General features: G+C 42.8%; 1 protein-coding gene across 2 annotated transcripts; it reads left to right on the forward strand.

Moving 5' to 3' along the window:
- The first annotated feature begins 452 nt into the window (after positions 1-452).
- On the forward strand, positions 453-5,461 carry mrpl2 (mitochondrial ribosomal protein L2). Of its 2 annotated transcripts, none has more exons than XM_053501384.1 (7): positions 453-538; positions 2,525-2,625; positions 2,802-2,982; positions 3,592-3,736; positions 3,881-4,107; positions 4,227-4,300; positions 5,201-5,461. In XM_053501384.1, the coding sequence occupies exons 2-7, from the start codon at positions 2,545-2,547 to the stop codon at positions 5,411-5,413; spliced, it is 921 nt and encodes a 306-aa protein (XP_053357359.1). In that variant the 5' UTR covers positions 453-538; positions 2,525-2,544; the 3' UTR covers positions 5,414-5,461. The 2 variants fall into 2 exon arrangements, with proteins under 2 accessions (XP_053357359.1, XP_053357360.1); XM_053501385.1 differs by having other exon boundaries at positions 2,525-2,613.
- The last annotated feature ends 11,778 nt before the right edge of the window (positions 5,462-17,239 follow it).

Raw genomic sequence — 17,239 nt, forward strand, 5'->3', positions numbered from 1 at the left:
CATTATCAAGAATGACGTCATATGAATAGGACACATTATAAGTGGAAAATATAAATAAACATCTGTTTCAATAGTAGATGTTTTTTAATGGTATCAGTTTCTGTTATATAATAATTATTCATTATATTCATTATATCACAGTATTTGATTTCAGTAGTGTGAAATGTTGATGTTGTGCAGGTATCAGAGCTGCTTATGTTACCATGGTAACGCACTAAGGAAGTGACATCAGCGCTGGTGACTTCGCAGGGAGTAAGGGAGTAGGGAGCAGACGGTGAAGTACACTTCGGAATGGAACACAGCTTAGGTCTTTAATAATCCACCCTACAGCCTGTGTAGTGCACTTCGCAGGGAACTTCAGACACTGAGATTTATCAGGCGTTGTACATATTAAACCTGCAGTCTGGAGTTTAACCGCCAGATGGCACTCCCTCACCCACGGCGGGCGCCATCAGTGACGCCATCATCCCGCGACGGTTCAGGCGGATGCTGGGCTGAAGGGCGCGTGAGCGGAGCTTCTCAATGTCCTGAGGCGCAGGTGAGCTTCCACACTGTTCTCGTACATTCTGCGGTATTTACTCTAATTATTACATCAACTGTCCGCCTGAGAGAGTGTCTAACCCTAACCCTAAGTCCTGCAGGTTAAAGAGGAGAAGCTTAGCGAACTAACGGCAGCGGCGGTGTCAAGTGTTTCCTTCAGACTGAGACTGGGACTGGGACTGAGACTGGGACTGAGACTGGGACTGAGACTGGGACTGGACCTGGACCTCTGTGGCGTTACACTCCGGACACAGTTCTGAGCGCGCGGTCTGACATTTTGAGAGCAGACAAAGCGCTCGATTCTGCGCGTGCGGTGTCTCCCCTGCGCGCTCAACATGTTCTCCGCGCGCGCTCGACTCTGCCTGTACGCGCGTGCAACATTGTCCAGCGTTACGAAACCAGCCAATCACAGAGCTCCACTCAGTACTGCTGATTAACTGCTGATTAACTGCTCCTTCTCCATCAGCCGGCAACATCGAGCGCATAACGCAAACTATCATCTATATAGTGCTTTTATAAAATGCTGATTGTCTCAAAGCAGCTTTACAAAATCAAAATAAAATAAAATGACAGATAATTATATACAAATGAAAAGAAATTATATAAGGGAAGCAATGTAAATAAAGTTGTTTTTATTTATATTATAGACAAATATTATAGTATTTATTTTTATTTAATAAAGTATTAGTATATACCAGTTTCATTTGTCCATTGTGTGTTTTTATTTACGTATCTAATTATTCATATAGCTTAGACGACATCGACCGAAATCCTAATCGGTCGCTTTACTTAATAAACCTTTATTTACAACGTTTCCGTTAAGCGGTCGATAGTAGTGCCACTTGATTGGAGGAGAAACAACCAATCAGCAGTAGTGTGTGAGAGTCTGTGATTGGCTGGTTTTGTGGCAGTTTTGTAACGCTGGACAAAGTTGAGCGCACGTACAGGCAGAGTCGAGCGCGCACAGAAAAAAAAACGTTGCACGCGCAGAATCGAGCTGTTGAGTGCGCGGTGGAGATGCTGCACGCGCATAGAGTGAATTGTCTGCTCTCGAAATGTCAAACCGTGCGCTCAGAATTGTGTCCGGAGTGTAACGCCATAGACCTCCAGCAGCACCACAGCATAATACATGGGCTCATTCATCTGGAGATTTGCTTTAAACACCACTTACTAGTATATAAATATAACGCAATACAGAAAGCAATGCTTTTTAAGCATATTATTTAAAGTATCACTAAACATATATTGGGTCATATTAATAAAACCAAGAAAATAACATTAAGACAAACAACATATAAAACTATAAAGACAATATTTTAGCAGGTCAGGGAGGATCATCATGATGCAGTGTGAGATACACACCGCTCATCAGTGTGTGAGATACACACCGCTCATCAGTGTGTGAGATACACACCGCTCATCAGTGTGTGAGATACACGCCGCTCGTCAGTGTGTGAGATACACTCCGCTCGTCAGTGTGTGAGATACACTCCGCTCGTCAGTGTGTGAGATACACGCCGCTCGTCAGTGTGTGAGATACACTCCGCTCGTCAGTGTGTGAGATACAGCTGAGCTCCTGCTCTGTTATCCCCTAAATATTGTTATATAAAGTGTCTCAGTACAGAGTGACATCCTTTATTCAGCACAACCTGGAAAATAATGAACTGAAATTTATTTCACTTTAAACAACTACACACTCATGACTTAATAAAAAAAAAGTTTTAAATAATAATTGTTCACATAGCACAAATTCCGCGTAGCCGCGTGTTCAGCTCACGAAATGGTGAAACTTGTGGGCGGTGTGTGTGTGTGTGTGTGTGTGTGTGTGTGTAATGCTGATGTGTAACAGGTGATAAAGTGATTTAATGTACAGAGTTAAACTTGGCAAGTTGTTGTGTGAGACATCAGTAAAGTGCACATCTGTAAGACGTGTGTGTGTGTGTTTGTGTGTGTGTGTGGGTGTGTGTGTGTGTGTGTGTGGCAGGTTGATGTTCTCAGTGTGAGATGTCGGTGGCGTCTCTGTGTCGTGCTCTTGGAGCATTCTCTCTCAGCTCCAGGGTTCTCTCAGCACCGGTTAGTACTGCTGTGTGTCTCTCTCAAACACACACACACACACACACACACACACTTTTTTGTATAGCTGGTACAGTTATAATAATTTTGAGATAAACTAATCACGTTAATTAAACAGGTTTAACGCCACACTTATTTATTTATTTATTTATTTTATTTATTTATTGTATGTTTTTTGTTCCCCGTAGGTTTGCGCCCCCCCTGCTGTGAGATGTGTGGTGGGTGTGGTCACCCTGCTGAGGCCGCCCCCTGTTCGCTTCTTCACCACCAGCATGCCCCGCCCACAGAATAGGACTTTCTGGAAACAGACGGATAAATACACCGTCCGGCCAATCGGCATGAAGAAGACCGGAGGGAGGGACCACACGGGTACGCCTGTCTCTCTCTCTCTCTGTCTCTGTCTCTCTCTGTCTCTGTCTCTCTCCTATCTGTCTGTCTCTGTCTCTCTCTTTCATTCTCTCTTTCTCTCTTCTGTCTCGCTTTCTGTTTCTCTCTCTCTCTCTCTCTCTCTCTCTCTCTCTCTGTCTCTGTCTCTCTCTGTCTGTGTCTCTCTCTGTCTCTGTCTCTCTCCTATCTGTCTCTCTCTGTCTCTGTCTCTCTCTTTCATTCTCTCTTTCTCTCTTCTGTCTCGCTTTCTGTTTCTCTCTCTCTCTCTCTCTCCCTGTCTCTCTCTCTCTCTCTCTCCTGTCTCTGTCTCTCTCTCTCCTGTCTCTGTCTCTCTCTCTCCTGTCTCTCTCTCTCTCTCCTGTCTCTCTCTCTTTCTCTTTCTCTCTCTCTGTCTCTCTTTCTCTTCTCTCTCTCCCCTGTCTGTCTCTCTCTGTCTCCTGTCTCTCTCTCTCTCTCTCTCTCCTGTCTGTCTGTCTGTCGGGACTCGGCTCATGCGGTGTCTTAGAGATGTAGTGCACTAGACTCAGGAGTGTACACTGCAGTCAGCCAGTGCTTTGACAGTCGTGTCCTAATTCACTGTGTGTCCTTTAGGGAGGATCCGGAGGCGGGGCATCGGAGGCGGGCACAAGCAGAGGTACAGGATGATCGACTTCCAGCGGCTTCGCTTCGAACCGGGAAAGGAGAAGAACACACAGATCGAGGAGAGAGTGATAGAAGTGCGCTACGACCCCTGCAGGTACACACACACGTAAAAACACACACACACACACACACAGAGACACACATACACACACAGACATGAACACACAGTTGCAATAACAATATTTTAGATTAAAATCGCAGAGACAGACAGGGAGTATAGGTTTGTTTGTGTCCTCAGGTCAGGTGACATCGCTCTGGTTGCCGGGGGTAACCGTAAACGTTGGATCATCGCCACTGAGAACATGCGGGCTGGAGATCTGATTAAAAGCTCGTCTGTGATTGGTCGGATGGCCGTGTTAGCCAACGAGGGTGACGCCCACCCACTGGGGGCACTTCCTGTAGGAACTCTCATCAACAACCTGGAGCTCCAGCCGGGGAAAGGAGCACAGTACATCCGCGCGGCAGGTGCGTGTGTGTGTGTGTGTGCGTGTGTGTGTGGGAGAGAAAGTGAGAGACCATAAGAGACAGATTCTTGTTAAACTCTGTGTGTGTGTGTGTGTGTGTGTGTGTGTGTGTGTGTGTAGGGACATGTGGTGTTCTCCTGCGTAAAGTAAATGGAACTGCAATCGTTCAGTTGCCTTCAAAACAGCAGATCCAGGTAAGACACGCCCCCACACAGTCACATGACACTTATCTGCTCTCTGATTGGTCTAGAACAAAATTATCACCTAGAACAGTGGTTCCCAAACTGGGGGTCGCGAGAATAATTTCATGGGGTCGCGAGAGGGATAAAAAACATTGTCTTTTTTTTGTGATTATAACACACACTTTTCAGTATTACAAGTAAATGCTATAAATAAATATTTTCTGATTTGTAAAGATATTACTGATTGAGTGTTTGTTTAAACTGAGTGTTTAAAAAAAATAAATTAAAGATATGACGTCACTGTGCAGCGACTGGCTCACTAGTTATTGCCACAGCGCACGACTGCACGTGAGAACCGCAACTGCCAACTGTCCGACCAAAGTGAGAAACGTCGAAAATATCAGGAGGAATTCTTAAAGTGTGGATTCACGTGCTCTACTGTCGACAACGTAGATTTCCCTCGGTGTGTAATCTGTTGAGAAGTGCTCGCTCATGAAAGTATGAAGCCCGGCACAACACGTGATTGTCCAACAAGCACAAAACAAAACCAGTACACCCTTCCCATTAAACGGTAAGGCAAAATGATATTGATATAAATGTAGTCATAATACTGTGAACAGCGTGTTGTGTTTATTGCTTGTTTTTGATAGGGGGGGTCGCGAGATCTTGTCGTTCTTTAATTAGGGGTCGCTGGCTTGAAAGTTTGAGAACCACTGCTCTAGAACTATCGTGTCCACACGCCGTCTGTCTGTCTGTCTCTCCTGTCTTAGTTTATTGATTGTAATTCTAACATCTTCAGCTGGATCATCTGTCTGTCTCTCTGCATCTGTCTGTTTTAATAAATGATTTTTTTGCACTATTTGGTCTATGATCTCTCGCTCTGCATCTGCGTGTGTGTCTGTGTGTGCGCAGGTGTGTGAGACGTGTGTGGCAACAGTGGGCCGAGTGTCAAACGTAGACCACAATAAGCGTGTGATCGGGAAGGCGGGCAGAAACCGCTGGCTGGGGATCAGACCGTCTAGTGGCCTGTGGAAGAGGAAGGGCGGATGGGCGGGGCGTAAGATCAGGCCCCTCCCCCCACTGAAGAGTTACGTCAACCTGCCCTCTGTCTCTGTACAGCACTGATACACACCTGTGTGTGTGTGTGTGTGTGTGTGTGTGTGTGTGTGTGTGTGTGTGAATAAAGGGTTAGTAAACAGACCAGTGCAGTAGTGAGCTTTATTAATCCTCTCAGCATTGGGGGGGATGTTAGGGGATCACATGACAGGTTTACATGTAACTTTTTTTCATGTAAATGATAGAAACTGTACTGTAAATTATATATGGCAGTAAATAAACAGCTGTAGTTGATTTTATTAAGGGCCTGCCCTTCTTGGGGCCTGTACAGGGGGCACCAGTACCCTTTGACCCCCTGAGGGTGGGGCTACTACAGTGACACATGATGCGGGGCATCGCTATGCATCATGCTTATATTTTACTTTTTGACAGGCAGTATTAATTATTAATAATAAGCACATTAGTCACTGTGGTGGTGTTTACACTGGGTAGGAGCAAATTCACCAAGGTTTTATTTTAAAGGACCAGTTTCATACAGACCACAGGTGCAGCAAGGAGAAAGGTGATGTCATTCTCTCACATGTTCCATTTTATACACAAACATCTCTGTTAACATAATCAATGCCCCGTACATGAAGTTCCTACATTTAAACTCACGACTCTTTATTTGTCCCAGACCAGATGTCCTCGCCTTATCATTTATTCTGGGACAACTACATCCAGGTTGTTTCTGTTCTGTTCTCGGCTTTGTGTTTCTAAGCTTCGGCAAACAAGTTCAAAGCTTCTATAGTCTACGTGGCACAATCATTAGTACATAATTAAAATGTGATTTTTCCATTACAACAATATTAACAATATTAATTTGTAAATAATTTACAAAACCCCTGTTTAAATGGAGCGTGTGTGCACAGGGCCGGTGGGCGTGGTCTGGTTAACAGAAAAAACAAACAAACCACATCCTCAGAGTTTATATCACTGTACTAATAATGGAAAGTTTGGATCATTTTAGTGACTCGCTTCTTTGAATCTCGTTCATCAAAATCAAAAAATCTTTTTTTGAGTCATTTAGTTCAGCTCAGGACATATTTAAATTCAAATTTTCTTTTGTCACATTGACAGTCATACACAGTACAATATGAAGTGGCGATTCTACACTGAATTGCTCCCTGGGCGAGACTCCCTCCTGGTGCCCCAAGCCACCTACAAAAAAACCCCAAAAAACAAACCTGACAAAACTTCACATTTTGTACACACCACACATTTTATTGTAGTAATACTACGTCATTCCGTAACAGACCAATTTTGGCAAAAAATAAACTACTCATAACTTAAATATACTCTGTACAACAGAAAAAAATATTTTTAATTATTAAGAATAATATACAAATATAAAAATATTTTAAAAGTCCCTGAAACAGGACGCAGTTGAAATTGACATCAAAAGACTTTAAAACTAAAATTACTCTTTAAAATTGCAAATTTAAATAAACATACCCTAACATGCTTATTAATCTAATTTAATCTAATCTAAGGGAGGAACAATTAGCTCCTTGTTTAATTTACTGCCTCAAATTATATGCTTTGTCACATAACAGTTATAGCAAATGGAAAATGTCTTTTAAACTATCTACACATATATAAATTACACTGGCTATGTACAGTATACTGTAAATATATTGTAAATACATTGACTATAGCCAACATTAACATAAACAATGAAAAAAATAACTGTACCTGCAACAGTTTTGCGTATTTTTGTGGTTAAATGTAATTAGATCTCATGTTGTATACACTGCTGAAAAAACAATAGAACCCTGCCCAAAAATAATAGAACATGTAATGGTTTTAATGGTTATAATGGGAATTGTATTGGTTTTAATGGTAAGTATAACAATGTCTGCTGGTATATGATGGATTCTATTGGTGGGTAGAATAAGGAATTTTGTAATAGTTTCACTTGAGAAAGTTAATGGTTCATAATGGTATTTAATAGAAACCATTAGAATTTCTGTGATGGTTTGTATATTAGGCTTTTATTTATTTATTTATTTATTTATTTATTTATTTATTTTTAGCAAGGTAAGCATAGCAAGCATCATAAGCAAGAAGGCCAACAAACCTAAGCGTTAACGTTATACCACTAATGAACATAATGACATGAATGCCGTAATCATACAGAGAGAACATTGTTGTATATCTTTATCTTTTACCCGATCTTCTTTTCTTTTTTTTCTAATTTGGTCACCTGACAGCTTTGGCCTTTTTCTCTCCGTCGCTGTGTTTACTTTGTAATCGACGATTCAACAATCAACAGATTTCCCCCAACGCTGTCACTCACGACCAGAAGTCAAGGCCAAACCGATTCACCTTCACATCATAATCATTTTTATTACCTATTTTTATTAGTCATTTCACACAATTTAATCTTTCTTCTTCTTTGTCTTTGGGCTGTTCCCTTTCAGGGGTCGCCACAGCGAATCATTTGCCTCCATCTAACCCTATCCTCTGCATCCTCTTCTCTCACACAACTAACTTCATGTCCTCTCTCACTGCATCCATAAATCTCCTCTTTGGTCTTCCTCTAGACCTCCTGCCTGGCAGTTCCAACCTCAGCATCCTTCTACCGATATATTCACAATCTCTCCTCTGAACATGTCCAAACCACCTCAATCTGGCCTCTCGGACTTTATCTCCAAAACATCTAACATGGGTTGTCCCTCTGATAAACTCATTCTTAATCCTATCCATCCTTGTCACTTCCAAAGAGAACCTCAACATCTTCAGCTCTGCTACCTCCAACTCTGCCTCCTGTCTTTTCTTCAGCGCCACTGTCTCTAAGCCGTAGAGCATCGCTGGTCTCACCACTGTCCTGTACACCTTTCCTTTCATTCTCGCTGATACTCTTTTATCGCACAACACACCTGACACTTTTCTCCACCCATTCCAACCTGCCTGTACCCGCCTCTTCACCTCCTTTCCACACTCTCCGTTGCTCTGGACCGTTGACCCTAAAATCCTGCACCTTCTTTACCTCTGCTCCCTGTAGCCTCACCGATCCTCCTGGGTCCCTCTCATTTACACACATGTATTCCGTCTTGCTGCGGCTAACCTTCATTCCTCTGCTTTCCAGAGCATACCTCCACCTCTCCAAATTTTTCTCCACCTGTTCCCTGCTCTCGCTACAGAGCACAATGTCATCTGCAAACATCATAGTCCATGGGGACTCCTGTTTTACCTCATTTGTCATCCTGTCCATCACCAGAGCAAACAAAAAGGGGCTTAGAGCCGATCCTTGATGCAGACCCACCTCCACCTTGAACTCTTCTGTCACACCTACAGCAATCTTACCACTGTCTTACAGCTCTCATACATGTCCTGCACCACTCTAACATACTTCTTTGCCACTCCAGACTTCCTCATACAATACCACAGCTCCTCTCTTGGCACCCTGTCATACGCTTTCTCTAAATCTAAAAAGACACAATGCAACTCCCTGTTACCTTCTCTGTACTTCTCCGCCAGCATCCTCAAAGCAAATACTGCATCTGATGTACTCTTTCTAGGCATAAAACCATATTGCTGCTCACAAATGCTCACCTCTGCCCTTAACCTAGCTTCCACTACTCTTTCCCACAGCTTCATTGTCTGGCTCATTAGCTTTATACCTCTATAATTGCCACAGCTTTGCACATCTCCCTTGTTCTTAAAAATTGGCACCAATACACTTCTCCTCCATTCCTCTGGAATCCTCTCACTCTCCAAGATCTTGTTAAACAAACTTGTCAGAAACTCTACTGCCACCTCTCCTAAGCACTTCCATACCTCCACAGGTATGTCATCAGGACCAACAGCCTTTCCACTCTTCATCCTCTTCAACGCCCTTTTCACCTCACTTTTACCAATATTTGCTACTTCCTGTTCCACAACAGTCACCTCTTCTACTCTTTGTTCTCTTTCGTTTTCCTCATTCATCAACTCCTTAAAGTACTCCTTCCATCTTCCCATCACCCTCCTGGCGTCTGTCAGTACATTTCCATCTCTATCTTTAATCACTCTAACCTGCTGCACATCCTTCCCATCTCTATCTCTCTGCCTTGCCAACCTGTACAGATCCACCTCTCCCTCCTTACTGTCTAGCCTAGCATACAAGTCCTCATATGCTCTTTGTTTGGCCTTTGCCACCTCTACCTTCACCTTACTCTGCATCTCCCTGTACTCCTGTCTCCTCTTTTCAGTCCTTTTAGTGTCCCACTTCTTCTTAGCTAGCCTCTTTCCCTGTATACACTCCTGGAGTTCCTCATTCCACCACCAAGTCTCCTTGTCCACTTTCCCCTTACCTGATGATACACCAAGTACCCTCCTACCTGTCTCCCTGATCACATTAGCTGTAGTTGTCCAGTCAACTGAAAGCACCTCCTGACCACCCATAGCCTGTCTCAACTCCTCCCTAAAGACTTTACAACATTCTTCCTTTCTCAGCTTCCACCACTTTGTCCTCTGCTCTGCCTTTGTCCTCTTCGCCTTCCTCACCACCAGGGTTATTTTACACATCACCATTCTGTGTTGTCTGGCTACACTCTCCCCTACCAACACTTTGCAGTCACTGATCTCTTTCAGGTTACAACGTCGACACAAGATGTAGTCGACCAGAGTGCTTCTGCCTCCACTCTTATATGTCACCCTATGTTCCTGCCTCTTCTGGAAGAAAGTATTTACTACTGCCATTTCCATCCTCTTTGCAAAGTCCACCACCATCTGTCCTTCTACATTCCTGTCCTGAAGACCAAACCTGCCCATCACATTTTCATCACCTCTGTTCCCTTCCCCAACATGTCCATTGAAGTCTGCACCAATCACCACTCTCTCCCCTCTGGGGATGCTCTGCATCACTTCATCTAACTCACTCCAGAATTTCTCCTTCTCTTTTAACTCGCATCCTACCTGTGGGGCATAACCACTAACAACATTGAACATTATCCCTTCAATTTCCAGCTTCAGACTCGTCACCCTATCTGATACTCTCTTCACCTCTAGAACATTCCTTACAAACTCCTCTTTCAGAATAACTCCTACTCCATTTCTTTTCCTATCCACACCATTGTAAAACAATTTGAACCCTGATCCTAAGCTTCTAGCCTTGCTACCTTTCCACCTGGTCTCCTGTACACACAGTATATCCACCTTTCTTCTCTGCATAATATCAACTAACTCTCTTCCCTTCCCTGTCATGGTCCCAACATTCAAAGTCCCTACTATCACTCCTAAACTCTTGCCTTTCCTCTTCTCTCTCTGCTTTCGAACACGCCTTCCTCCTCTCCTTCTTCGACCAACAGTAGCCCAATTTCCACCAGCACCCTGTAGGTACACACAATTTAATAAATGAAGAAAAGTGCTAATTATTGCTCTGTTTATAATATTTTGAATGAAATCTGCGTTATTTGTAAGAAAGTCAGGTGTCACTGACATAATTTAGCCCCGGTCCCTTCTTGTCTGCTTCATTTGGGAGAGGTGGACTGTACTCTACTCTAACCCTCTGGCACCATTTCTCCATTTCCAATCTCCTCCAGGTAGGCTGTCTTGTCGTTGTCAGAGATCAGGCCCACCGTGACGGTGTCCTCAGCAAAACCGACAGAGGTTTTATTGCTTTTTTATGAGCATGTGCGCCCTGTAGAAAATTAATAAATCACAGAGATCCTCCGAGATACTCGTTCTTCTGAGTCACGTTAAAGATTCATTCAAAAAGAACCAATCGTTCATGAACGACCCATCACTACACATGCACACTTACTTCCACTTTGAAAAATCCCGTGCTTATCCATGTGACCTTACCGGGACCAGCTGGTTTAAAACACACACACACAAAATAATTTTAGGTAACCTGGTGTTGGGGCTGTGACACCACTGAGTCTCTCTCTCTCTCTCTCTCTCTCTCTCTCACAAACACACACACACACCAGTGGTGGCTGCTAGCTTTTGAAACAGGGGAAGCTCATATTAGGCCATAAAATTCATTATTTTCTTTGCACTTTTCATGTCAAAGTTATCCAGATCCCCAAAACCCAAACACATCCATTCCCTGAGAAGGTTTGGTCAGGAGGCCAACAGTACATTTTCTTTGTCACAGCACTTCCAGTCAGCCAGTTCACCTTGTCATACCAGGAGAGCTGAAAACACCTGTTATTTTTTCCAGATTTTTGCCCCAGGTCAATCTTGGACATTGGTCTGCCCTGCCGTTTAATTCTGCGTCTTTCCTCGTAAGGAAGACTACGAAATGGTTTTGCCAAAAGCAGGTCAACAATATTAGCACCGTCTGCGTCTGCCGTTATGCACAGCTTGCTAGCTGGCTAATTTCCCCTTCCACGAGCTACTTTAATTATATGAACGAACTAACTTTACAATGCTGAAACAAGGAGCAAATTTAAAAACGCTGTAATATGTTTTTTTTTTATTATTTAAAGATTGATTTGTACAAACAAAAATGGTTTATATCACCAGCAAACAATACAGAGTGCAGCAGTTCGTCGTACCACTTCACCTGCAAATCCGCATGGGACTGAACTCGAATCTCTGTAGCACTGATGTATACTTAAGACATGCTGTCAATCAAAAAAGGGGTTCCGCCCTTTAAACAGCTCCTCCAATCATCATGCAGCAGCCCAGCGTCCTGGACATAATCGCAGCGTTTATCCAATCAATACAGTCAATGGACGCTGGGCTTCAATGGGGAAATGCACTGTGATGCTACGGGAATGTATGAGAAGAAAATCAAGTCAGCCGACCTGCTACATCTGACTGATTCTGAACGAACTCGTCTTTGAGATGAACGTTTTCTAACGCATTTACAGTCAATTAAATGTTAATACAATAGTACATAATTTGACCATTAATTTTGTGACATTATAGGGGAAGCTGAGCTTCCCTTGCAGTCTTAAAGAAATCGCCACTGACACACACACACACACACACACACACACACACAGGGACAGAGACTTTAACATCAACATCGTCCAGGAATTACTATTATTATGAAATAAATCAGTTAATAATGAAAGATAAGCTAATGTTTGCTGATCTAACAGATGATAATAAATCAGACTGTCGTTATTGTTGCCTTATCGAAGTACATCATCACTGCACAAGTACATGAGCACTAGCCTAATCACGCTCGCTGTCTAATCACTCCTCACACCGAGTCTCCGCTCCAGCGTGCCTGACGTCTCACTCCTCACACCGAGTGTGAAATGGAAAAGGTGAGCAGATGATGACCAGAGTAGTGTTGAACACAGAGCTGACAGCAGCTCCAGCAGTCCGCAGTTGTTTATTCTCCTCTCAGTCTACTCCTGCTTCATACAGTGAGGGGATGTGATCAATGACCCCCTGATGCGTCTGTGGCTGGAATAAAAACCTGCAGACCTGTTACACATTACTGACACCTAGCGGTGTCCGCGGTAAAGTTAGTTTTATATTCGCATCTCCGAATTCAACAGCTGCGTAAATAAACCCGCGAATAAGATACCCAGATATATTTCCTCTCTACATTGTCTTTAAGCTCCATCCTCCTTAAACTATACATGTTTAAAAGCATAAACACCATTATTCTCTATTCAGCGCCTGAAGGATCAAAAAGTAACTTTGTTGCCGCACTGGAAACTAGAAATGCCAGACTAGTACTGCCTGATAAAATATTAATGTTTAACAAAAATACAGAAACATCAGCATACACATTGGAACAAATGAAATGACATATATAATACCGAATGTTTCCTTATATACTGTTCCTCTGCAATTAACATGCCGACGTTAAACCGTTATTGGTGCACTATGGTTCCACTTTTTCTCTGATGTTATTTTAATTTACTTGTATTAATGATCCATTTCTTTGCGTGTGATTGTTTAGTGTCGAGTGTCCGGTCTTTATTGTCAATAAAGAAAATAATGAATTAGAATAGGTACTGTCCTATTATTTTCCACTAATTCCCTCCGGTCCATTGCGCCCCACCTGTCATGTCTGTATTCCCCACTAGGGGGGCGCCACACACTTTAAGAACCACGGTCATAAACTGTGTGCTTGTGCGCGCGCGTGTATCTGTGTGTGTGCATAGAGTTAAATCCCAGCATGCACCAGAGTTGTTTTTTGTGTAACAGACATGTCGGGTATGAACGCACCCTGAGCATCTTGTCTCTCCACAACCCCGTCCAGTAGGTGGCGGTAATGCACTCCCCCCAAACTCTAAAGAGGACGTCTGAGCTATAATCCTGCAAACGAGTGTATTTCTGAAGGATGGAAATCGTCAGTGTTTTCTGTGGTGGTATTTTTAGGAGGTATTAGACAGTTTAACTGTAAGTTTGTCTGAATAATTGAAGAGTGTGAGTGGACTTGAATCGTGACCCGACCAGCAGGAGACAAAGTCCACTGTGTGAGGGATTAAATCACACACCCATCCACTCTGCCCTCCTGTCGTCCTCACACTGACAAGAGAGAGAGAGTGTGTGTGTGTGTGTGTGTGTGTTTGAGTCTCATAGAACATGTGAAGCTCCTCAAGTCAAGTCAAGTCGCTTTTATTGTCACATCACGTTACTGGTACACTGGTACCGTACACGTGAGTAAAATTCTTATGTGCAAGCTACACAAGCAATAGTGGTGTACAATTATAAGAATAAATATACATATGGATAATACAGAAGTAAAATATAGTGTATCTATATATGTAGTGGATATCTACATATGCACATACACACATATGCATACATGTATATACCCATACACACACGATTGTGGGAATGTTTACTTGTGTATAATGTATAAGGAATGATCGCAATGATTGTTGTGCAAAAAGGCAATTATGTGCAGTGTGGAGTGCATTAAGTGGCTTAGTGACTGTAAAGTGACATTGTGAAAGTGACCAGTGTTCAGTAGTCTGATGGCCTGATGATAGAAGCTGTCCCTCAGCCTGCTGGTTCGGGACCGGATGCTTCCATACCTCCTGCCTGACGGGAGCAGTTTAAATAGGTGGTTACTGGGGTGACTGGAGTCTTTGATGATCCTCCGCGCTTTCCTCAGGCACCGCTTCCTGTAGATGTCCCGGAGGGAGGGAAGCTCACCTCGCTCACCTCCAATTATCCTTTCGGAACACCGCACCACTCTCTGCAGAGCTTTGCGGTTGTAGGCGGTGCTGTTGCCGTACCAGGTCGTGATGGATCCAGTGAGGATGCTCTCGATGGCACAGCGGTAGAAGGACCTAAGTATGTGGGGGCTCATGCCAAATCTTTTTAGTCTCCTGAGAAAGAAGAGTCGCTGCTGCGCCTTCTTCACTGTTTTGTCAGTATGAACTGACCATGTGAGATCCTCTGCTATTTGGACACCCAGGAAGCGGAAGCTGCTCACTCTCTCCACAGCAGCGCCGTTGATGACAGACAGACAGATGCAGAGGGACAGACAGCAGGGGGCGCTATCAGATAGACAAACATAAAAAATCTGAACCAGAGCTATTGGTATGTACTGTACAATAATGAGTAAAGAAAAAAAAAACATTGGTTGGGTGTTTAGATCAAGTTCACTAGCTGAAATTTTTATTTGTACAAAGTATAAACTGTTATATCTACCGTATCTCTGTATCTGTTTATTGTTATTTAAGTTCTGGGTTATTTCAGGTACTTTAAACACATTGTTGGGTCGCTCATGTTGGGTCATATGAGATGTAGTGGCTCATTTACAAATGAACACATGGTTGGGTTATTTTGACCAAACAACTGGTTTATTCATTATTCTTTCTTTTCTCCAAATGGCAGCCTGCAAAATGTTCGAAATATTACTGTTATTGTGTCACAGGTGTAGTTTTAAGAGTTGTTTAGGCAGGAATGCGTGTGTATACAGCTCAAAACCTCCATCAGTTATTAAAGATGGGACAAAAAATGCCCCAGTGATTTCGGAGCTTCAGGAAATCTCCCGGCGCTCTGCGCATAACACCGGGCCAACTCATGTCGGAAAGAATTTATAAACGGTTTCGAAACGTGGGCTATTGTTTTTTTTACTTATAATATTTTATTTAATTAAAATGAGGTTTGGGCTCAGGACTTCGATTCGGCATCATAATTCCCCTATTTAATTTCCTATGTAGTTTTAATCAGCCGCACGCGTAAAGTTTTCCAGAGCGACCGGCAGAAGTAGACTAATGATTATGAACGCGTCGGGAAAACAACAAGCAGACTGACTCTGACCATTTAATTGCGTTTATTTTCTGTCGCGCTCAAGTTCACCAAAAACAATACAGAACAGCGCACCTTATTTGCTTTCAAACATTTATAAAATCACGTTTTTTCGTTATTGTGAGTGCGCTTAAATCAAAGTTGAGTCTTATAAAGGCATGTAGTCTTATATAGTTTTATTATATAGTTTTTTCACATTAATATCATCTGTTACATCTTTGAGGACAATAGTTTTTTCAGCCTGTCACGGCGTGCGCCCAAATCAATATCGCTCCTCGCTCACTAGTTAGGCGGCCTCCACTTTAGATATACAAAGAAGCGGGGCCGCGGAATTAGGCACGGCTGGCAAGCTAATGATCCTGGACTTGCACCCCGCACTATGAAATACTCGGGGTTTGTTGGATTACAGTGAATTTTACTGCGCCTTGTGAGTGCAGAAGTGCGGCATGCAAGCGGGGCAAATGGAACGCACCCCAGGGACTTCAAAGAAGCGAGAGCTAGGAGGGGCCGATCCGGCCATTCGCGGAGAGCAGAGCTAGCGCGAGCGGGCGGAGGCAGGAGCTGCTGTCCTCGCGGGCCCAAGCCCGTGCTCGCATGCCAACCAAACCTGCACATGCACATTCCTTCCTTTCCATCCTCACTCCTTTAACACCTTCCTTCCCATTTTTTTCCTGTACGACCTCGCCTCAAGTCTGTGCTTCATGGTGCCGCCTGTGCACTTAGAGTCAAACCCTATACACTCCCAAAATGTAGTCAACAATATATATATTATATATATAGGCCACTTCTTAAATTCGTGTAAATTTAATCTTCTGGATTCTAGATTCTAATGTTTGACATTGTAACCGTTTTTAATCCTTGGAATGGAAGAAATTGAGATTTTCCGTATGATAGCATAAATTGCATTGTTTTTAATCACTCTATACACAATAATATTCTTTGGTATTTTTATTTTTAAAAAAGGGGTATGGGGCTATCTTGGTTTATTAATCCTCATTCCTGGTTTAGGTTTAGTATTTAGTGCGCGCCGTTTGTACATCTGTTATTTTACAACTATATCATAACACTCAGAAAGACCTTTTATTTGGGGTTACGTAAATTTTTTCAGCAGAGCCTCTGTTTCACTGAATAATCCACAACTTTTCATGAGTATGTAAGATTTCTTGACACCCCTCACACACACACACACACACACACACACACACAGCAGAGCAAATCGTCATTAGCATGTCCCTTCCCCAAATAGCGCAGCAATAAGCATTTACTTCTGAACCGAGTAGTTTACATAAGTCACTGATTAATAGCTCATCATATCAATTTATTCATACAGATGTTCCTGTTTTACATGAAGATTTACAGGCTTGTTACAGAATGATTGTTACTGATGACAGCCATAGGAACAGTGGCAGCTGGAACACCTAAAACAGATGCAGGATTATTTTTATAATCTAATTAAAAATGCTTTTCTAAATGTGGGCTATTGTTATTTACTTACAATATTTGTTAATTTAATTTAAATGGGGTTTGGGCTCCGAGATGTTGAGCATCATGATCCTCCTCTTTACTTTCCTATAGTCCAAGCTATAACCTATAGAGCCTAACCGTATGCAAAAAGTTTTGAAAATTTGTTTAATCTTTAACTTGTATTTCATAAGGTTTTGCCAGCAGTGGTACAGCGCAACAGGGATC

This window comes from Clarias gariepinus, chromosome 8 (genome assembly GCF_024256425.1).
Source record: "Clarias gariepinus isolate MV-2021 ecotype Netherlands chromosome 8, CGAR_prim_01v2, whole genome shotgun sequence".
NCBI lineage: Eukaryota > Metazoa > Chordata > Actinopteri > Siluriformes > Clariidae > Clarias > Clarias gariepinus.

What these genes read in the sequence shown, in the direction of transcription:
- mrpl2 (XM_053501384.1), top strand. Translation starts at nt 2,545, where the DNA reads ATGTCGGTGGCGTCTCTGTGTCGTGCTCTTGGAGCATTCTCTCTCAGC. An exon ending in CGGAGGGAGGGACCACACGG is followed by an intron (nt 2,983 to 3,591) that starts GTACGCCTGTCT and finishes TGTGTCCTTTAG; the next exon opens with GGAGGATCCGGAGGCGGGGC. An exon ending in CTTCAAAACAGCAGATCCAG is followed by an intron (nt 4,301 to 5,200) that starts GTAAGACACGCC and finishes GTGTGTGCGCAG; the next exon opens with GTGTGTGAGACGTGTGTGGC.